This window comes from Lycium ferocissimum, chromosome 2 (genome assembly GCF_029784015.1).
Source record: "Lycium ferocissimum isolate CSIRO_LF1 chromosome 2, AGI_CSIRO_Lferr_CH_V1, whole genome shotgun sequence".
Classification (NCBI taxonomy): Eukaryota; Viridiplantae; Streptophyta; class Magnoliopsida; order Solanales; family Solanaceae; genus Lycium; species Lycium ferocissimum.
Genome location: NC_081343.1, coordinates 45,020,626 through 45,043,397, shown reverse-complemented (window position 1 = coordinate 45,043,397; position 22,772 = coordinate 45,020,626). Strand labels below are relative to the sequence as shown.

The window sequence follows — 22,772 nt, the reverse complement described above, 5'->3', positions numbered from 1 at the left end:
CCCACCCAAAAGTTACTGGGCAATTCGCAGGAATGCCCCTCATTCGGGGTGGTCTTTAATTTTTGCCCCTCAAATTGCTGGTCTTTAATTTTTGACCTTCGCGTAGAAACCTTGAGGTTCTGGGTTCGAACCCCGGCTTCAACATAAAAATAAAAAATAATTTAGCAAGGCAAGGCTTGGGGAAAGTTATGTCGGATCCGGCATATGCGCCTTAAGGCATAAAAGCCTTAAGGCAATTTATAAGGCAGACTTTTAGTTATGCTGGAGACAGCATAAGTTGTCTTAAGGCATAACTAGAGTTATGCCAGATCCAACATAGGTTGCCTTATAAGACAAACTTTTAGTTATTCCTTAAGGCAACATATGCCGGATCCGGCATAACTTTAACTATGCCTTAAGGCAACTTATGCTACATAAGGCAGACTTTTTTCAAAGTCTTGCCTTGCGAAAATATTTTATTTTAATGCAAAACTTAAAACCACCAATTTGAGGGGCAAAATTTAAATACCACGAAAAGAAGACCAATCCAAAAAGGGCAATTCCAAATTCCGTATTGAGGTGTTCTAAAACCCATGGATTCAATTGAACCACAACTCGGTCCAAAAATTTTAAAAAGCATTCGCTTCGAACCCGGAACCTCGTATTTTCGCCACCTTTTCAAGCGAAAGTGCAAAAACTTAAAAACTAAGTATGCCCCAATGCTTTAAAACAATAGACTTTGTCTTATAGGGCAAAATTTAAGTTATGCCAGGAAAAGTTCCGCCGTATACCACCTTTTTTTAGTTGTGCACTTAGCTAAAGAAGCCAATCCAAAAAATGAAAATTACTTACGTTGAAATGGGTTGGGCTAAATGGGCTAAAAATGGGGGTCATAACCCAACCCGCTTAATTCTGACTAAGTTTCAATTTCTTTGTTTGTTCTTTACAATTTTTTGAGTACATTATAAAATTATTTTTTTCTCTATGAATATATATAACATATCAATTAACAAAAAATTAAAAAAATATTTTGACAAGGTTTGTTTGGGCTAAAATCAGCGTAATTTGGACTACATATTAAATTGGGTTGAAATGTGTTGGGCTAAAATTAAAGACAAACCAATTTGAGAGGCAAAAATTAAAGACCAGTAAAGGCAAAGTTTTTGCTATACTTTGATGGGTAATATATATTTTTTTTTACTTTCAGAGTGCCAATGACCCCTTGTAACTTTGATGATCGAATTGGGTCATTTGAACTTTTCCCCTGCGAATCCAAACCTCTGCCTTGCGAAATTTTTTTTATTTTTTATTTTATTTTACTGAGTTGGGATTCAAACCCAAAATCTTGGGGTATTTAGGTAAAATGTGTTGGGCTAAAATGAAATTTGAAATAATAATGTCAAAAATTAAAGACCATCAATTTTGAGGGACAAAAATTAAAGACCAAACACCGAAAATTTCGATAAAAAAAAAAGATGCAAATGGGCTTTTGGAGCAATCCGCACAAAAAAAAATAAATTACAAAAAATTAAAGACCGATTCATGGGTAATCGTGCCAATGACTCGATTATGAGGTAATCTTTAGGATATGGGTTCGATATAACCGATTAGCTTTGCCCCATATCATGTATATATGTGTCAAGAAATTAACACTTAGATCGCCCCAAATCAAAAATATATGTGTCAAAAAAAAAAACAAAAAAAAAAACCTAATTAACACTTAGATCGTCGTCCTAAAATCCAGAACTCACAAAATTCAATTCCTGGATCCACTTTTGGTTCTAAATTGGGCGTCAATGACAATATATGCATTCAGCATTGATTATTCCAAAAGCAGCCAGAAGGAAGTTCAGTATCTGATGGAATTTGAGCAAAATATGATTGGTGTAGTGAGTATTTTTTTATTAATAAATTTTTTCTCTTCTTCATATTGACCAAGTATTAGGTCCTTCCGTGCCAGCATTGTCTCGACAATGACTAATGATCCAATCATCAGGTACCACGGTGGGCAAGGCGGAAAAAACTGTTGCCTATTGACTTCATTTTCTTCATGATAATGACGTTACACCTAAAGGTTACCACTCACGAAAATTCTATGAAACTCTGTCCATCTCAGTCGTCTTGCTTGGAGACTTTGAAACTTCAACTAAAGTGAAGGCAGGAGGACACATTATTTCCATGGTCAAAAGCTGTAGCAAGACTTAAATTTAAAGGTGTCACCTAGCGGTCATGACGTGAAAATTATGAGAAATCAAGATTCAAATTCTAGCAAACACAAAAAGCTAGGTGATCTTTTCCTATTGTTTAAATCTTGATGAGCAGAGTTACCTGACCTATGTTGGTTGAAGGTCACAAGGTCACATGTACCGAATGGAATACTCCAAGTGCGCACAAACTGGTATGAACATTACTATTATAAAAAAGAAAGAGTTGTTGTAAGATTCATAAAGAAAATAACCTTGCATTCTTTGTCACATAACCTATTTAAAGCCTCCATTAGAACCATATTTCTTTGTTAAGATTACAATGGCTCTCTCTGTATGCTACTCTTCTTTTCTTCCTTATCTACTTCTTTTCGTCCTCTTGACTCGTGAGGCTAGCTCAACTAATCACCACCATCACCACCACCGTCATCACCACCACCACAATGAACTCAAATCTATCCATTTTACTCTCTTTCAACAGGAAACCATAAATAAAACAGCATATGGTATAGTGAAAGGTGTTGCAGGAGCGGCCGTTAGCCAAACCACAACCCCTTTTGGCACCGTATATGTCTTCCAAGATCCTCTAACTCTAAAAGCCAATTCAAACTCAAAGATAGTAGGGATAACTGAAGGAACATCGATAACATCCTCATTGGATGGACTGCAGAGCATCTCTATTGCTAAAATCACTTTGAAAATGAAGCATTACAAAGGCTCAATATCAGTTGTGGGAGGCACACACAATACAAAGCCATCTAACCATCCTGTTGTTGGGGGCACTGGTGATTTTCTGTTCGTTCAAGGTTACGTGACATCTTCTCCGGTGGAGCTGGCTGGGATGACTTTTACTTATAAGATCCAGTTTCACCTCTATTGGCCTCCCTATGCCATTCCAAGTCATTCCACGTAATGGATTTAAGTCTAGAATTCTACTTTTTTGCAACTATAAGTTTTCTGCTGTTTATCTCAGAAGCCTGTTATTACTTCTCACTTGTTATGTTCCTGCCTTTTAAAACCACATGTTTAGTAATAATTTTGAAGAATTAGGATTAGATGATGCAGGCCAAGCAAGTGTTTACCCTAAAAATACTTCATCTGGATGCCACAATGTTGTGTTTATCCTAAAAATACCTGATCTGGATGCCACAATAGGGTGTTTACCCTAAAAATAACTCATCTGGATGCCACAATGTTGTGATTTAATTTCTAGTAAATCTAATTCATCAAATTATATTTTTAATTTCTAGTAAATCCAATTCACCAAATTATATTACCTCACTTAGTAGAAACAATATTTCCTTGAATACACATCGTGTGGGCACACAAAGGTGTGGTCTAACAATCAATGAAGTGAGCGAAAACCATGGCAGACTAGGATTCAGATCCCAACAAAGACAAAAATGTTTGGCGATTATTTCTCGTCTACCTAAGCATTGGTGGGTAAATTTACCTGGTGCCTATTTCATGGGAGGTAGAGCAAGTACCCGATAGAGTAGTCGAGGTGCAGGAAAACTGGCCCAAACACCATCCTCGTAAAATAAGTAAGAAAAAAAAAAAGTACTTCTTGTAGGATGGCTACGTGACATAATATTTCCTGAACTAGCTGCAACCACCAGCCCTTGCCCTCCTTTGGGACGTGACGTATGCATCAAGGAGAAAGGATCATAAAGGACAAATGAAAGGAGTTCACACAAGTTAGAGAGTAAAATTAAAGGGTTACCATATCATGTCGAAGTGGAGATTCAATTTCTATAAATATCAATCATTAAATTCGTTTTCAATATACAGATAATCATGTAATAGGACCTTTCAAATGGATGATCAAAAAGAAAGTTGTCAAAAGACATGAAAAGAGCGCAATAACCAAATTTTTACAAAGCATATCAAATATCTGGCAATTTTAGCAACATAGCAACAATCAAACATTCGGAACTCAGAATCAACGCCTTGATTGGTGCAGGCTAGGCCTATTACAGAACATTCGACCATTGGCTCTCACAAAAGCAGCTATGCCCAAACTTATGCTTGCCCAAACCATTGCATATAGCAGACTCCGTAGATCATGTCGAACTATAGACAGGGAAGTATAAAACATGGTACACATGTAAGGTTAAAGAGCATCAAGAGAAATAAAGATCATGAAACAGGTTGTGTCATATCATAATAAACAAAGAGGAAAGGCTAGGTTTGCCATCCACAAGAATTAACATACACTCATAGATTTTTGACAGAAAGGATCAGGACAATGTAAATTAGAGGGCAGTATATTATTGCTGATATACTGCAACATATTCGTGGTGCAGCTCAGTTCTTCTTCAATCCTTATTATGTTGAAGTTAAATTAAAGACAACTTACCTCAATATTAAAATATGATCGAAGAATTATTAGCCCATTATTACCTTATTCCTTTTTGTTTGTTTAAAATAAAGGAATTAAAGGATTTGGATTTTTGAATAGAACTTCAAAGATAATATCGTAGAGCACAATAAGAAAAACATTCAAATTATGCCAGCTCACCTTTCCTTAGCGACAACATAGCAAAGAATAACCCCGTCAATATCAGCGCCAATGCCAGAGGAAATGACTGTAATCATAAGATACTTGTTAGGCAAGTGTAGACCTTAATTATAACAGACAAATTTGAAAGTTAATACTGCACGCTTGAGACAATATTCATGAAAAAGGAAAATGAGAAAATGAGATACAAAGAAATAAAAAGAACATCGTGTAGACCCCGGTTAAGGGTTGTCAGACAAAATAGTTGGGGAGTAGATACCACGATGTAAAACAGTAAAACCAGCTCAGGAAGCAGAAAATTTCATCAATTAGCTAATTGGATAAAAGATCGAATGAGAAAGCATAGGTTTAGAGCTCTAAGGGATAAAATTCATGCAGGTCTCTGATAAGCAGATGAGCACGGGCTTCCTTCTTTCTTTCTATAGCTATCACTGCTGTATGATCAATATTATTGGCCTAAATCTACTTTGATTGAATGGGGCACAGACCGATTAAGCCAATAAGGAATACACTCTTATTTGTGGCTTAAATAAAGACCTCACACATATGCTTTGGGCCAAAGTCACTAACAATGTATCGGTAAAAAGATAAGCTTGTCAATCCTTTGAAGTTACAAAAAAGAATAAGACTGATGGGTCAATAGTCAATAGATTAAACAGTGGTCAGTGAACACTTTGGTCTCAAGTCAAAACAAATTTGCAGATGCAATTAAGAGTATTGGTGCATATCCTTGCTGTCCAAATACTGGTAAATTCTAGCTGAGAGTGCTCAAAGAAGTTGCATTTCTATCTAATTTCTGTTGGTGGCCGAGGTCACAACTGGCTTGGTGGGAAAAATTGGGAAGGATGCAACTCATTGTACTTGTGGGCCATTGGTTGAGACATAATGCTTAAACACTGTTCTCTGAGTGTCCAACTTAAAATGAAACTAAATTCTTTGACATGTATTTGAAGCTGATGGTGCTTTTATTGATTAGCAATAACAGAAGCATATGTAGGATGGCCTTCTCTGCAGCATTGCAACAATAAAATATCATTCTATCATTCTTTTTCTCTTTTTAGATCTATATAACTTTCTTTTACTAAATTTAGAGATAATTTCAAGTAAACCCATGTTTTGTTCCTGTACCAGGCTTTAAACTGCGTAAAAAGAGGATAGTTGAGAACAGGAAAAATGAACTTCAACTAAACTACTTTATAGAACGCTTGATAGGACACTTCCAAAGTCAATATGGTCTAATCATGGGAATCTGATGAATAGGAGAATGTTAAGCTTTATTACAGTAGAATAAGTTATAAGACTCACGGCTTTAGTCTCCATGCCTCCTTTTTGGGATGACGGTTTCATATCTCGAGTGACAGACAGAATATAGTGTCCTTGCAACAAATCAACTGCATCCTTCATGATGTAAAAAGAAGGAAATAAGAATTCAGTGTCCAAATTTGAAATATAGAAGCTCAAAGTTATTGCAGCCAGTTCCAAACTAGATACTGGTAGATATAACAAATTGAACATTCTTAGTGAGAGCATCTGTTCACCTGTGTCAACTGAGATAGCAATCATGATACTAGGTTCAGTTAATATATTGCAGATGGGCTCGGACATGTGAAGCTTAGTTCTATTTAAAGAATGGTTTCCAAAATTTCAGCTGGTGGATTAGTATGAAACCAAGTTGCCAGTGACAGAACATAATAAAGCTACCAACTTGATGTGATGTACAAACCTGACTAACAGCTAATTGCTGGTAAGAAGCATCATTACCTGTTTTGTACCGTCAACAAAGTTGTTCAAGTAGTATCGTGTTAGGGCATTACATCCATCAGCGAGAATCCCCTGGGCTGTTCTGTGACCATATCTGCATATCGAACAACAATGTAGATTTTAGTTGGGACAATGATCAGTGAAAGAAAAGCTTGAGGTCATAATATCAAGGTTTAAAGAGTACTGAAGAAAACTAGGTGCTCATATAAAAGCCAAATCCCGGAGCTTAGTTCTCCAAAATATCATGCAAAACATGTGTTAGCTTTTTAATCTCAAAACAGATATAGTGGCAGGACGGAAAGAAGTCTAGACATCCCTGGGAGTTGTTTCTAGGTATTCAAAATTGGGACATCAGGAAATAAGGTGATATGTGAAAGGTTTAATATCATACTGCCACACAACAGAGATTTACTTAAATTCTAAACCTCTAAATTCGTATATGCTATATCCATCACTATCCGAGATAAACTATCCATGGAATTATGGAGTTACCATTTAAAGATCCAATTCCAGATTCTTACTCTTGATATGAATGTAATTGGCCAATAATTAGTACCAACATCAGTGATGGTTCTTAACGTCCATTGATTTAGGAACTTCGACAGGGTCCTATGTATTTATATTAATGCACTCTCCAATATTATGTTTTGTATATGAAAATATTTATACATTTTTTCAGATATGGAAATATGAAATACAAGCTAACTTTTCACATCTAAAGTATGTATTAATATACTAATATCCTATACAAGTTCCAAATAACTCATGCTGCCAAGAAGATATTACCAAAATGTTAAGTAGGTGGATATTGAAAAGCATTTCAACCCTTCACATAAATACCATCTTTCCACTTGAGCAGAACAATAAAGTTGTTACCTGACAAAATCTCCCTTTAAAGCAGGAGTGCCAGAATACTGGATGCTTATATCATCCCCATGGTTGGCCCACACTGCAAATAGTTTTTAAGGTAAACGAATAAACGGTCTAGGTAAAGAAGCTTAATATCTATCCAGCATAGAATCTTTAACACAGATATCAAAAAATTTCTCACAGAGTTTGAAGCTTTCGTCAAGGTTGGGGTGTGAGCTAATAGTTTCTTCAGCATCAAAAGTACCAAGCCTTCTGAGTTGGAATTCAAGCATTTTCCGACCTAGCATACTCTGCAGACAAACATCATCAATTACAACATCTGTAAAGTGTGAATAGAAGTTGAAAACACAAGGACATTTAATTTAGTTGGTACAAGCTCCTCTAGTGATTCAAGTCCCAAGGCTGGATAACTTAAACCCTGATCCATATCTCCTTATGGAAAACTCAAGGACATTTAATTTACAGAGGATACAGATCCCTTTGAAGTTCATCTAACTTATTTTCCCTGAACAGGCAAGTACTAATAGCAGCAAAGTAGCTGCTTCTCAGAGGTCAAACATAAACTGCTAGATAGTATTGTTCTTACCAGATAAACAAGGCAAACTTTTTGAAAAACTGTTCTTCAAACTAAGATCTAAATCCCAATCTACGATTGCCGCCACGCTAAGAGATAGGGGAGATTTTACTCATATGTATCTCTTAAATGGTTATGTTGAGATGTTTAAAATTAGGATTTATCATTTATCATTTTATTAGTTTCGTTATCCTTATGTTTCAATTAAAGAAAAAGTTTTCAATTTTGTTTACCTGAGTTACATTTGTACGGTCTAAGCAGTCAATGCAGTTGGTCCTCAAAATTCCAAGTTGCAGCTCAACTTTCTCACCTTTCTCATTTAATAGAAAGTACCTATACCATAAATATAAGAAATCCAAATTTAATGACCAAGGTCAGGTGAAACAACAATTGAATACAACAAGAAACAAAGCTGGTAAAGGATGTGTTTCTACTCCTCCATGCTTAATAAAACACCAAATACAAAGAATTACTTTATGATGGATGCAAATTTAGAGTCTCTTAATTGATATTTGATCCACACAGAGGCTCCCTTGTTGTGCCCAATGCCATCCACATGCTCCCTTTTTTCTGCTCTCTCTCTCTCTCTCTCCTGACTTGTTCTGCTATTTTGTTTTAGTGTTTCAGTTTCGCCCCAATTTTCAAACCAAATAAGAAAACAGCTCTCCCCCTGCTGCCTCTGCATGCGATAGAGGTGTTTGGCATAACTTTTGCTTTGGAGATGTATAACATGAAATGACACATTCTTGTATCACTTATTTGTTTCTAATAGTTCCTTCTATGAGAGTACTTCCTATTAAGTATTAACGTAAAAGTTGTCGCAATGACTTCAAGTAGATTCAAGTGCACGGCATGGTTTATTTGTCCTCCAGAAAGAATAAAAAGCAAATATAACAGTTAAAATTCTATACAATTAACCCACCATACCCTCACAATTTACACACCAAACCTAGCCCAATAGCTACTGGCCAGAATGGGTCCTCACACATCGATCCCAGCTCCACTATCTTCCTCTCCAGGTAGATGAGATTCAGATTAGGAGCATATTGTCATGTTATCCCACATTACTTGCGACTAATAAGGGGGTAAACAAAACTGAAACTGTATACAAGATAGTATAAATATATGTGTGTGTGTGTGTGTAGCTCTTCACTCGGAAAACGATATACCTATTTTTTATGAAGAAATCCTCAATTTGATCATAGAGGATGGAAAGACGCTCAAAATGAACATGCCCACATATGTGGTGAAAATCAAAGTGCAAGTATCTGCAAAAGTCATAAGATATAAGAATGGAGTGTGATACTTACAGATTCAAATGATTTACCACAAGAAAGAAACCTAGAAACCCACCTCACATCATCAGCAGCAATATGCTGCATTGCATTTGCGAACTTTTCACTTAAGCGTCCTTCTCCTCCATGCTGATAAGAGTATTGAGAAAAAAGTCAAGGACGAACAGATGAAATTTTCTAGATATATCCATGCAAATATACATAGTATGTTTTTCATACATATCACATTGAAAGATCAAGGATGAGACTGCCTCCGAGGTATCATTACATACACACACAGAGTAGTCTGGGAGAACAAGAATGAACTGAAATATTATACCTTATTGACAAGATCAATTGATAGAACATTTCCGTACTTTTTTCTCAGATCCAGGTAGTGTCTCTCAACAACTCTAGGCTGCAGAATGTTACACAACAAAGTCATTAAGAGTGAAGGACACATTAAGTGTGTTAAGCAGTCAAGAACTAAAAAGGCAGAGATTGCTACTCAACTGCTTCTATAATTCTCACTATCTCAAACTTGGGCTTATATGTCAAATCAACAATCTGATTCCACAGTAATGGGATTGACCCTCTGACCTACAAAGGCACTAACTTTAATGAAATAACAAAATGCCTCAACAAAAGCGAAAATGAAGATATCTGCTTAGATCTATCACATACAGTATGAAGCATTCCAATAAGTGATATATCAGCAAATCTCAAGCATTCATTTAAGATTGTAATTTCCCAACCTTTACTTTCACTGCTAGCCAAAAGATTCTTCCTTTACCGTACAGAGATAACTTTGATCATATAGATAGTCATTATCATATTGGACAGCAAAGGAATCTTTTATGCTCCTCGCTGTACAACTCCACAGAGTCTGAATCCAGTCAAATTAAACTCAGGAAACATACCAAAATAAAGAATCTCATCCTGGACCACACAGAAAACAAAACCCTTCTACATGTCTTATTAAACATGTAAAGAATAGGTGACTGGAAACCTATAAAGAGAATGTTAAAGAGACAATTCACACGCGCGCGCAAAAACAAAAACTGGTTATGTGAAGATTATCTACTGCTTCCATAGTACAAATGCTACTTTATCTTGTTCGATCATTCAATAATTTCCTTAGGACAGGGTCAGCTATACACCTGTAGGAAATAACTAATGAAAATCCTAGCAAATGGAAGATGTGTTATTGTCAGGCAGAGAGTTAAGCTTTATTTCCTTTGCCACACCAAAAATGTACAGTGCATCTGAGAGGTCCTGTATTGAGAATTGAACTGTCTTTTATCAGTAAGCTCATGAGATAACTTTTATATGTCAAATAAATAATGCAGATAAGCAGGATTTCTAGAATGGTCTGAACACCAAAAACTATCTTGATAATTGATATAGGTTTCCAGTCACCTATTTAGAACTTACAGGGAGGCGTCGCGATTTTGGGTATTGCAGGAGTATTAAGGTTGAGGAGGTTAAGGGTGCTGTTCGTAGGATGCGCAAGGGAAGAGCGACAGGACCTGATGAGATTCCTGGAGAATTTTGGAAGTTTGCGGGCTCGGCAGGTTTGGAGTGGCTGACTAGGTTGTTTAATGTCATCTTTAAGACGGCAATGATGCCCGAAGAATGGAGGTCGAGTGTAATGATCCCTCTATACAAGAACAAGGGCGATATCCGCTTGCAACAACTATAGATATCCTAAGCCATACTATGAAAGTGTGGGAATAGCTATTTCGCAGAACCGGTTTCATCTATCTTGTACCAAAAGACACATATGGTATTCATCGACCACACGACAAAGTTCCAAGTCTGCACAGATGCAAAAGTGTAACGTACACTAGGGTGATCAAGGACATGTAACAGGGAGCCAAGACCGGGTAAGGACAAGGAGGAGACTCGCAGCACTTTACTAGATCGCCTCTTAGTCCATTTTTATTTGCCTTGGCGATGGATGAATTGACGCGGCATATTCAGGCGAGGTGCATGGTGTATGATGACATAGTCTTGATCTCGTATTCAACGCAAATAGGTTTGGCGTCAAACTTTGGGTATTCGGTGGAGGACCACAGTACTTGGAGTGCGAGTTCGGTGAAGCACCTCGAGAGGCCGGCGTGGAAGTGAGGCTTGGTACCCGTATTCCCCCAAGACAATGGGAGATTGACAGATGTCACACATCGTATTATATGCGTATGAAATGGAGGCTCGCTGCTATGTGATAAGAAAGTGCCACCACAACTTAAGGGCAAGTTCTACAAAGTGGTGGTTAGACCGACCATGTTGTATGGGGCGGAGTTTGAAAGATCTCTCACGTTCTGAAAGTTGCCGAGATGAGAATGTTGAGATGGATGTGTGGGCACACCAAGAGTGACACAGGAATGAGGCTATCCAACAAGGTGGGAGTGGCCTCGGTGGAAGACAAGATGCGGGAAACGAGACCGAGATGGTTTGGACATGTGAAGAGGAGAGGCACGGATGCCCCCGGTGCGGAGGTGTGAGAGGTTGGCCATGGATGGTTTCGTATAGTAGGCCGAAGAAGTATTGGGGAGAGGTGATTAGACGGGATATAGCGCGAAATAATGATAGAGGGTATGGAGGACTCGCATTAGGGTAGAAGGCTAGTAGATAGTAACGTTTATCCTTTCATATTAGTAGTCACATTTGTGCTTTGGTTTCTGCTATTATTTGTTATCACTTTGATTATCTTATTTTATCTCGCGATAGCTACTAGCTTCATCATGGCTTAGTCGCTTTAGTTATTTGCATTTCCATATCGCTTTGAATCTCTTGGCCTTATCTGACCTCTTGTTATGCTTTTATGCTTTTATGCTTTCTATTGAGCCGAGGGTCTTTCGGAAACAGCCGTCCTACCTTGGTAGGAGTCATCTCCCTCCCTGACTCACGTTGTGGGATTTCACTGGGTTGTTGTTGTTGTTGTTATTCTGATGACATCCTGTTCTCCTAACTAGTATTCTCGATTCCTTCTAATCAACCCCTTCTTCTATCACCAACAGACAGGGAAACACACACAACTTGCACTCAGAAAAAGTAGAACAAAAGTTACTAGAATTTTTAGTTAAGACATTTTATCACAACAATATCAATTCAACATCAAATTCTAATATAACAAAATTTTAAGTATCCCCCTCAGTCATCTGCATATGTATAAGGGTATTCGTGAGTGGCAAAATTGTTGTTGTATAAACAAGTCATAATCAAATTTTGAACAAATGTACCTGAACAAATGATGCTGTATGCCCTTTCAACTGGATAATTTGTTCACTTTCCACAAAATTTGCAACAAATCCATCAGAATCAGCCCCTCTTCTCCACATTCGAGTGCCTACATTAATGTAAGTAACCAAGAAAATAGGTTAAGAGTAAGTAAACAAAATAAACTGAAGACTTGAGTAACAAGTTGCAATATGGAATCTAATTAATTTGCATTCATTTCATATACAAGTTAATGAAAATGGATGGTTCTACAGAAAACACATAACACTATTTGCGACATCGTCCATTACTTGCATTGATCATGCTTAGTCAAATTGCAGATTTAAGAAAAAAAAAAAAACAAGAAGAAGAAACAAGAAATACCAGCTCTCCTGTTGCACCTCCTTGCAATTAGCGTAACATCAATAATGTCTTTTCCAATTGCAGCTTGAAAATTGTGAAAACCTTAAGATATGTTAAGGCATACATCAAAAGAGAACAATAATAGCTCCCATCACGCCGGAGTTGAAGTAGCTATACTACTTGGAAAAATCTATGTATTTAACTGAGTTGCAAGGATACTGCCTTGGACAACAGGAAGCAAGAACGGGTCAAGCTGTAAATGCAAGACATAACAAATGAGTCAAAACCCTAATGGGAGAATAAAACAAACCCAAAGCACATAGATACCTGACCTTGTTATCTATCAGCTGTTCCATCATATAGTTGTTCCAAACAAATCGAGGATCTGCCTGCGTAACAGAAATTAAAGCAATCTTTGAGATTACAGTTGCTTGTCAACCGACTAAGATATAGCAAAAGCAAGAAAGCTACTGCATGTACTAGATGAATATAGGCAATCAGAGTTATGCCATCTAAAACACTTACTTGTCTCCAGAGAGGAAGCATCTTGGATTCATCACCCAAATCATGCAGTCGCTGAGCACTGCAGTGTGAACCATAAGTTTCTTACTGTTAAGCACTGCACTTGATATCTTAACAATCAGATGAAAGATAATCAGCAATATGAATGTGTCAAGTAAATTCCTTGTGGGCTGCAGAAGTAACACTTCCAAATTGAAAATAATGATACTTTATACTTAAAAAGTTCCTAACTCAAAGAATTCACCTTCAAAAATGGTACCCTAAATAGGTCCAATGATGATGAGAAAAAAAATTCAGGGGTTAAATGATATGAGATCAACATAGAGGTGTTCAAACAAGTAACCTGGTATAGACTAACCAATACCCTCCAAAAGAACAAAAGGCTAAAGTCCTAAACTTCATACTTTGAGAATATATACTTATGTAGAAAATGGATTGTGTGCCTAGCCGAACATTTAAAAAAAAAAAAAAAATGTCTCTTAACAGTTTATTCTACAAGGACAATTGGTAAAGTTACAGACTGATGCTGCGTAGAATTTGTTAGACACAAGGCCCAAAGGTGGAGGAAGTGTGGGATAATATGTTGATTCCTTCCGAAGTTTGAAATGGAAGTGGTCAGAAGAATAGTTTTTAGCTCTGAGAACTTTCTTTACTTTGCATTTTCTTTTCCTTCTAACACTCTGATGGAATACTCTCTTTCAAATTTAAAACATAGGATGCAGCTCAGCATATAACAAGATAGAAATGCATATCAAAGGTCATCATTAATTCTTATCTTTTACTTTTACTTGTATCACAGACATCCTTGTTGAAATTCAGTAAAATGAAAATACTGTACAGGTCACCAGACCTGCGCTGTAATATCTCCTCATCGCTAAATTTCATCATTCGTGAACTGATGAAGAGATAACACATTGGATCCCGAAATAAGACATTCAAGTAACAGTTAAGTGTTCTAAAACTCATCCAGCATGACAAGCAATATGCCCTATAGCAGATATCCAACTTTAAGTATAATTGCATCTCAAAGCATAGGATAAACAAATAAGCGTCAGCTATCAGGAAGAAGACTTTGAAGACTTAAAATTTATGTATATGCTACTGCTGTTAAGCTCGGGATACCATCTCCTCCATGATACCAAATAAATTTTTCCATACCAAGTCAATAGGTAGTTCTCAATTGACATAAAGAGCAAGGCTGCTAGTTAAGTTCCAACCATACCCCAAGACAAGGAAAGAGAAAAAATTCAACATATAGAAAGTGTAAAGTTGAGAAGACAATTCACCTCAATGTTATATTGACATCATAAGAGAAGTACAGACCAGGAGTCCTCTCTGCAACATTAAGTAGTGCAGAAAACTGAGCTTCCATGTTTTTCTGTCAAAAGCCAAATCTATATCATAGGAACAGAAATAGAAAACACTACCATGTGATTGGAAAGAAACAGGGATAGGAAAGTAAATTGGAAATCAGGGACCTACCTGTTCAGCAGTAGAATTCTTGAGAGAGTGATCGCAAGGAAAAAATTTCATCGATGAAACTTTAAAGATAGGGTGCCCGAAGTAAGATCCAATACATTCACGATCTGTTATGACCAGTACATATGAACCTGAATGCAGGAGTGGCACACACTAGATCAGAGCAAGCTTTTATTGATACCATCAAATGCATAATTACTATTTCTCTTTCAACTCCATTCTACCATGTTGTGTCTTTTCATTCTTCTCTGATATAGAGATAATATCCAAAAAAAAATTGTTTTTCAATAACTCGGTATACTTTTTTGTCTTAAGTTTTATAGTCCTGCTTTTGCTCTACCATCAAATGCATAATTGAGCAAGACCAAGACAATGGTATATTCTCGGTATATTGTGTGTGATTATTTTATGGAACAAAATCTGCAAGAGAATGATCAACAAAAGGGTACACTCTTGACATGTACAATAGACAAATTTTTTGATAATGTAAGATTTATTGAACGTCAGAGAGCCGACCTGCTATTGAAATATAAATAAAAAACTTGATCTTTTAGTTCTTCCTAAAACTACTTACCAGCCAGAAGTTTTAGTATGCCTATAACACCAAATATTTTCTGAATTTTCGGAACACGAACCGAACTGCATTCTGGAACCTCATCTAACATAGAGAAAACACACCAGAAATAAAATACCATTAGCTTAAATAATAATTTTAAGTGCAGAAGAACATCAAGAACAGGAAAAGAAGCAACCTATTAGTTTCACAGACCCATCAACGCGACTGATTTCCAAGCACAAACCGCTGGATCCATCAGTAGGCTCAACAATATACTGATCAGGAAATTCCCAAAGTCGCATCCTTGTATATAGTTTCTGTGAAGGATCTCCCTTCTCCATCATTATTAAAATGCGACTGACACTGAAACACAAAGTTGATTACCAAACCATTTTCGCGGATCAATTTAAGCGGGATGTACAAAATATGATTTATACCAACACAAGAGTTCAAAAAGCTGGGTGACAGTGCCACAAATACTAGTAAACTCTGATACAAGTTATAGAGAAGTGTAGTTAGGTAACTAACACAACAAAATAATGCAGCTGCAAACTCAAAAGAGATAATATGTTGGGGTTACATTACGTCCAAAGTACTTTCTTTCTTAGGATAGCATTAAACTAATTGTCTTTAGCAGTTTCTTGAATCTCCATTCTGTTGGACTGAAAATCATATAATGAGAGAGAAAACATTAAAGCTTTTCTTCTTTCTATTGGATAGATATTCAAGAACAACTAAATCCAGGCTTCCCAATCAAATATTTCACACATTGAACCCTGTTTTAGAAAACAAGATAGTTATCTCAAGAAACGTATCTAAAACATTCTTGACATGGAGATTCTTGAAAAGTTATTCATCAAGAAATCCCATGTTACAGATGATTAAAGAAAGTGAAAAATTGAAGTACCTGAGAAAAAAGTTTGCCTGAAAAACGAAAAGGAAAAGGGAAGTAGTAAATATGTCTACAGGTCAAGGGAGGCTTAGCCTAATCCAACACGAAAGAAGGATCAAGAACTGTAACAATGGAAGAGGAAAAGATAGAAAACTTTTAATTGGCTTTTCAGTCTTCACTATTCTTTGGGCGCAAAAAAACACAAATGCCAGTAAAGGAGTGAGATATAACGGCCAATTCGGGTACAATTAACGGACTACCGAACTATGCCTTAGATGTCGGCCTATAATAGTGCATGTCACTTTCTTGTATAGGATTTAGATTTAGAATATATATAATGTTAGAAGACAATAGTGAAAAAGTTTATACGTTAATGCCAAGTACGAATATTTCATGTCTATCTCCTTGTTATAGGGATTCACACAAATGTCATTTTTTATGCCACCGTTTAGATTTTGAAGCCTGTATTAAAAGTTGTGAAAATATAACACCTGAAAATTACCCTTCCGTACCACGTTAGACTTGAGTTTACTGTTTGCTCATATATTATCCAACTTTAGAGACAAAACATTAAATTGTCTTCTAACGTTTGCAATTACTTATAAAATTTTAGACTGTTGTCTAATGCTCAAGAAGACACATAAAATTACTAGTATTCGATGTTGAAGGAAAGAGTGTTTAAACCTTCATCGACGTCAATGCAGTCATTGTGCCAGTTTGTTAAGGTTGAGTACTAGAGACCAGTAGGACCGTGTCCGCTAGCGCTCATGTATAGAGCGAAGAGAAGGCGAAAGAGCATCGCTGAAGCAGCATAAGCATGCTTTTATTGCAATGTAACAATAAAAGGTCCATAAATTATAAGAGAAACAAAAATATGACTATTTACTAAACAGTTGTCAAATTTCTGTCTGAAACTCAAGGCTGACACAAGAGTGGCTCTAATAACATTAGTAACAGCCCAACCCGCTAGTGATATTATCCGCTTTGAGCCTAGGCCCGCACTGCTTTAAAACGCGTTACTAGGAGATAAAGGCATGCCTACTTATATAACCAGCACCTTTCCTGTGTTATGCCGATGTGAGACTTTCCTCCTAAACTGGGTGTAACATGTAATAGTAATTTGTTTTATTTTTTTAGGCTACTAATCTCATTTTTTGGAGTTCTTTGGTTAAATGGTCTCTCGCTATTGAAAAATATGTAGTAAAGTCATTTTTTTATTTGCCATTTCACACCAAGGTTCATTTTGGCCGTCACGTAACTATTGGAAGTATGACTACATAATCAAACATTTCCTTCCCGGTGAAGCAAATGCATGCTTACACTATTCATACGAATCAATTATTAACGTAGAATTGTTTAAACTTTAAAAAAAAGCGCAAACTAATATAAGCTCCTACTTTCCAACCGTGTGCTGTGTTGTTTAGTCTGGAGCTAATTCACTTTAGTTAATATGAAGTGAAGCTCTTTCCCTGTTTTGGAACCCAAAAACCATTCATGACAAAATTGATAAATAAGTAATAGTACAAGAAAAGATATAGTATATAGTCTGTAACTTCCATTGCTTCATTCATTCATATTACAACAGCAACACAAAACGAATGCATATGTATTAGGAATGCTCTCCTTATTTCATCTTACTATGATCACCACCGCATTATACATCTTGCTATATGACTGGAATGAGTTATTAAAACTCGCATTGATATCACCTCCTTCGAAGCCATTAAAAGCTTCATCTTCATATGCTTGGTCTCACATTAAGCCTAGAAGCAAGCTTTTGACCCAGAGATTTGTCAGCCTGCAGTAATCCATTAAACATTGTCAGGAAATTTACAGAATCACTCCTCACTCTATGAAATTTACTGCCAAGATTTAAGTCTAGCTTGAGAAAATTTGACAGAATAGTCTAGAGGCGAATTCAAAATCTAGAGTGATTACGTTCAGAATGTGATCTTATAATATGTGTGCCTTTTAATTATTTTTTTGCATGTATACATAGTTTGAACGGTATGATGGAGTACTGACCTGAGACCAGTACGAGATCCAAATGCTGCGTATTTCATAAGTGATACGAGGATCAGACAAGGCCTCCACCCACCGACGAATAAAGCGTTCTTGCCTGTGGTTGGAAAAAACAAGTATATCAAACAGAGTGAAGGATATGGGGTTTATCACTACTGAATGTAACTTACAACACAACAGTTTAAGATATGTCAATCATGTTTACCTGTCGGGTGTGAATGTGCGGTACCTTTCTCCGGCTTGCTTGAAATTGTTCTCTTTCTGAATGATGCACTGTAAAAAAATTCAGCAGCACAGAAGTTAAAATAGTCTTGTGTAGGATTAAGGACGCATCTCCTGGATATCTAGTTAAGTTGTTAGAGCCACTGGATCAATTCAGTGTCTCAACTTTACACTGCTTCAGAATTCATACTTTAAGTTCAGCTTCAAGTATTATTAGATAATAAGTAAAAAGGAACAAACCTTCTCGCGTTTGCCAGTGCACATTGTAGTAGGAATAGGATACTTCTCAGCATGGCGAACAGGATCATATCTTGAAGGAAAGTAGTCGATCTGTAATTAACCATGCATTAACTATTATAAAGTAACACCATAAAGCAGACATTAAATGAACTGAGGTTACAACACCCTACTATGTTTTTAAAAAAGACTAAAGATCATATCCGACAAACTATTTCAATGTGTATGAACTTCCACACTAAGCTAAATGCATGACATTTGCTGCAATAACGTATTGGTATTGTGTGGTATTGGCACAGGATTTAAGTTATAACACCGAAATGTAAAGAGCTTTTACAATAAATGTGCAAAATAACTGGCTAGTTACCCGACTTTTAAGTTACTATATCACCTTTGCTATGAAAAGTAACTTATTGTTATATCTGGTAAAAATAAAAGAATGTTAACCTGGTATAAAAAATCATAGATATGTTCTTTTATGGAAGGAGGAGAGAACACGTACCTCCTCATCCCTGTGCATAAAATTCATAGAGCCATCATAGTGGTTGTTGTGATGGGCACACTTTGGAGCATTAGCAGGAAGTTGCAAATAGTTTGGTCCAAGTCGGTACCTCTGAGTGTCAGAGTAGGAGAAAATACGAGTTTGAAGCATCTTATCGTCTGTGTAATAAACCCCTGGAACCACAAGAGAAGGGCAGAAAGCTAGCTGCTCATTCTCATTAAAGAAGTTATCAATGTTCTTGTTCAGAACTAATCTTCCCACCGGCTGCAAAGGCAAGATATCCTCTGGCCAAGTTTTTGTCACATCGAGTGGATCAAAATCAAATCTGTCTTCGTGATCAGGATCCATAGTCTGAATGAAGAGCTTCCATTCGGGATAATTTCCAGCTGCAATAGAGTCATAGAGGTCCTGAGTAGCGTGGCTGTGATTTGCTCCTCCGACTTTGATTGCCTCTTCTTCCAACAAGGACTTGACACCGCATGTGGGCTTCCAGTGGAACTTCACATACGTTGATTTCCCAGCCTTATTGATCAATGTGAATGTGTGGACACCAGATCCGTCCATGTGCCTGTAATCTTGTGGAATACCAATATCGTCGAAGAGGAAAGAGAACATGTGCAGGCTTTCAGGATGATGAGAGAAGAAATCAAGGACCCTCCAATTCTCCTGGATATGGGACTTAGGATTTGGTTTCAGAGCATGGACCATGTCAGGGAACTTCATTCCATCACGGATGAAGAAGACCGGGAAGTTGTTCCCTACCAGATCAAAGTTTCCCTGATGCAGGCATATCACAATTCGGGCAGAAGATAAGGATTAACTTCAAATACAATCAACAAATCACAAATATAATGCACGCTTGTTTAAAAAACAACGAGATCATTTCTCGATGAGACTATGAAAAGGCAGGCATGAATTACAAAAATCAGGCAGCATAAAATTCACTGCATGATAGTGGAAATCACAGGGCCCTATGATCTCTAGTGCGGTGTTAAGCAAGATGAACAATCCGCTTCATATTTCATAACTTGATAGAACGTTAGCAAACACGTGGACCCGTATGCAGGGTACTTAAAGACAGATCCCTATGACACGCAGATACACACAGAAAAAATTAAATGAACTCCATATAGTATTTTCAGATTGCAACATAACATCCTCTATGAAGCAGTCTAGGCAACAATTAATTAGGAAGTAAGTATTATAAAGCCGGGTGCCAATAAGGAAATTATTAAAACATGCATACTCCAGTCTGTATATGGAAATTGAAGTATGAAGGTAACAGAACTATAGTATTTATAACTCGTCAAATTGATGTTTGGCATACCTCTCTGGTGTAGAACTTGACAGCAAAACCACGAGGGTCCCTCAGAGTTTCAGGACTACCCCTCTCATGAATAACAGTAGAGAATCTCACAATGACCGGAGTCTGGACACCAGGAGCTCGAAGGAAATCAGCACAGGTAAGATGAGTAATGTCATGGGTAACTTCAAAGAACCCTTTGGCACTAGCACCTCGGGCATGAACAACACGTTCCGCAATACGTTCCCTGTCAAAGTTGGCAAGTTTCTCCACCAAATGGTAATCCTCAAGCAACACAGGACCTGTAAAGAATATTATAATCAGCCACAAACACAAATATGTAAAAGAGTCTATCATACATGATACAACAACATCTCTCTCTCCATATCAGGTTTAATATAGGAATGTAAAAATAGGGTGATTACCTTCTATAACCGGCTCAATTTATAGTGTAAAAACTCTTTACACTGTAAGTATGAGATAACATAAACTCTATCTAAAATTAACACTGGTTCTACAGCGTGCTAGTTATGTTAGCAAACATCTCGAAGAATAACTTAACAATCGTTATTTTGGAACTTACATCCAAATATCATCAAGATGCCAATATCCATTTGTGCCAATATACCAATATATTCAGGGGTAAGGTTTTTCCCTGAGCTAAAGTAATGATCATAATGGTGACTGCTGGTAAAGCCAGAAAGTCAGAGACCAAAAAAGCTAGATTTGACAATATAATCTAATAATAATTTTAGGCATAATACCTAAAGACCCCCCATAACGTGGCTTGTTTTATTCAGATCCCCTTAAACTATGTCTGGTCCTAATTACCCCTTGTACTTGGCTTTTTGTATAAAAAGAGTGGCATAAAAACCTCTGGAAACCAAAACAAATGGTGATTGCTGTCAAAGCTAGAAAGTCTGAGACGAAAAAGGCTAGATTTGGCAATAGAATCTAATACTCCCTCCGTCCCAATTTGTTTCACACTTTTCGCTTTTCGAGAATCAAACGAGTTGTTCTTTGACGTAATTTTTTCATATGTCTTTTAAATATTTTAAATTATTAATTATGGCGACTTATACTATTTTTTACGTAGTTTTCAAATATGTAAATTTTATTTTGAAAAATTTAAAGACTCTATGTTCAAACACACCGTCAAAATTAAGAAGTTTGACTCTCGAAAAGCGAAAGTAGTAATTTTAGTGAAGTGCTACTGATGAAAAGAATTTAGGTTACAGGGAACCAGTGGTGAATTTAGGGCCTTTTTTTGGAGCACGTGAACATATGGTCTCGCCGAAAAACTAGGTATTTTATGTATACATTTTCTAAAATTAGTATAATACTACCTACGGGAACACATACTACAAAAGACTAAATGGTGCACTTGGTTGAAAATTGAGTGGTCAACCCATGCTCCAGAAATCCTAGATTCGCCTCTGCGGGGAACACATGTCATAGGCATAAAGGTAAGCAACTTCTAATTAACCAAGCATACACCAAATAATACGTACGACAATGAATTTAACTCCTGCGCATTGTTAGTGTATATAACTTAAATCCTAAAAAATAATTGGCAAAGCACATTTCATTGCCCTAACCAGAAGTATTTATCAATAAGACAGCAAGCACATTGGAGTTGTTTTCAAATTAATGAAAAGTAGAAGAAATTTCCATTTAAATTGATTTTAAAGACAAATTACATACCTCTGGGACCAACAGTAAGAGATGAATTGTTGTTAAATACAGGAGCACCAGAATTAGTGGTGCAGAATGGAGAATTGTAGGTACTTGATGGACGGTACTGCATTTTATTTTAACATAAGTTTAATTTCACATGAAAATAAATAACAAAATCTAAGTTGAAAGGAAGAAATAGAAGTTGTACCTTGTAAGGATCCATTAGTTGACTTGGGAAAGCTAAAGAGAGAGAGAGTTTGTATATTAACCAAAAAGGGAGAAGGGAACTTGGTGGTCTTAACCAATCGAGTACCTGGAAATAAATACTATAATATGAAGAGGAGGTAATGGCACGTCTTATTTATATTCATACTTTGATTTTATTTTATTTTTGATAGGTTAATTTTCCTCCTCATACGCATCGACATAGACCTTTTGGCAGAACCCAGAAAATTAGAAAGAAAGAAAAAAGTGATTAGTCTTAGTTAATGTAGTACATAGTTAAGCAAGTTAAAAAGTAAAGGGAAATTTTATAACAAGTTTTTAGTGAGGTAGTTGAGATTAATGCACGACTACTAGTAAGTTTTTCGTAGGA

At 36.6% G+C, this 22,772-nt stretch overlaps 3 protein-coding genes across 3 annotated transcripts; 1 reads left to right on the top strand and 2 right to left on the bottom strand.

The window, feature by feature from the left end:
• The first annotated feature begins 2,142 nt into the window (after positions 1–2,142).
• On the top strand, positions 2,143–3,437 carry LOC132039770 (dirigent protein 22-like). The gene has a single exon (XM_059430291.1). It carries the CDS (start codon positions 2,506–2,508, stop codon positions 3,094–3,096), a length of 591 nt encoding a protein of 196 aa, XP_059286274.1. The 5' UTR covers positions 2,143–2,505; the 3' UTR covers positions 3,097–3,437.
• A 473-nt stretch (positions 3,438–3,910) lies between these two features.
• LOC132039759 (phosphoinositide phosphatase SAC6-like) lies at positions 3,911–16,514 on the bottom strand. Its single transcript, XM_059430280.1, has 21 exons — positions 16,230–16,514; positions 15,519–15,685; positions 15,341–15,424; positions 14,770–14,897; positions 14,574–14,665; positions 13,291–13,348; positions 13,098–13,154; positions 12,985–13,018; positions 12,787–12,867; positions 12,426–12,532; positions 9,697–9,783; positions 9,524–9,601; positions 9,263–9,333; positions 9,079–9,177; positions 8,143–8,242; positions 7,517–7,625; positions 7,342–7,414; positions 6,466–6,559; positions 6,010–6,102; positions 4,705–4,771; positions 3,911–4,256 (listed from the first exon to the last, which is right to left on the bottom strand). Exons 2-21 carry the CDS (start codon positions 15,664–15,666, stop codon positions 4,126–4,128), a joined length of 1,791 nt encoding a protein of 596 aa, XP_059286263.1. The 5' UTR covers positions 15,667–15,685; positions 16,230–16,514; the 3' UTR covers positions 3,911–4,125.
• A 1,221-nt stretch (positions 16,515–17,735) lies between these two features.
• Positions 17,736–22,558, bottom strand: LOC132039751 (catalase isozyme 1). Its single transcript, XM_059430276.1, has 8 exons — positions 22,386–22,558; positions 22,205–22,301; positions 20,525–20,802; positions 19,198–19,974; positions 18,699–18,788; positions 18,442–18,509; positions 18,240–18,333; positions 17,736–18,012 (listed from the first exon to the last, which is right to left on the bottom strand). Exons 1-8 carry the CDS (start codon positions 22,398–22,400, stop codon positions 17,953–17,955), a joined length of 1,479 nt encoding a protein of 492 aa, XP_059286259.1. The 5' UTR covers positions 22,401–22,558; the 3' UTR covers positions 17,736–17,952.
• Positions 22,559–22,772: the final 214 nt, after the last annotated feature.

Coding starts and splice junctions, on each gene's coding strand:
- LOC132039770 (XM_059430291.1), top strand. CDS start 2,506: ATGGCTCTCTCTGTATGCTACTCTTCTTTTCTTCCTTATCTACTTCTT.
- LOC132039759 (XM_059430280.1), bottom strand. CDS start 15,666: ATGATGGAGAAGGGAGATCCTTCACAGAAACTATATACAAGGATGCGA. Junction 14,666..14,769: donor AGAATTCTACTGCTGAACAG/GTAGGTCCCTGA, acceptor GGCTTTTGACAG/AAAAACATGGAAGCTCAGTT. Junction 9,178..9,262: donor ATTGCTGCTGATGATGTGAG/GTGGGTTTCTAG, acceptor TGACTTTTGCAG/ATACTTGCACTTTGATTTTC.
- LOC132039751 (XM_059430276.1), bottom strand. Junction 19,975..20,524: donor TCAAGTTCTACACCAGAGAG/GTATGCCAAACA, acceptor TGCCTGCATCAG/GGAAACTTTGATCTGGTAGG. Junction 18,789..19,197: donor TTATGCACAGGGATGAGGAG/GTACGTGTTCTC, acceptor GGTTAATTACAG/ATCGACTACTTTCCTTCAAG.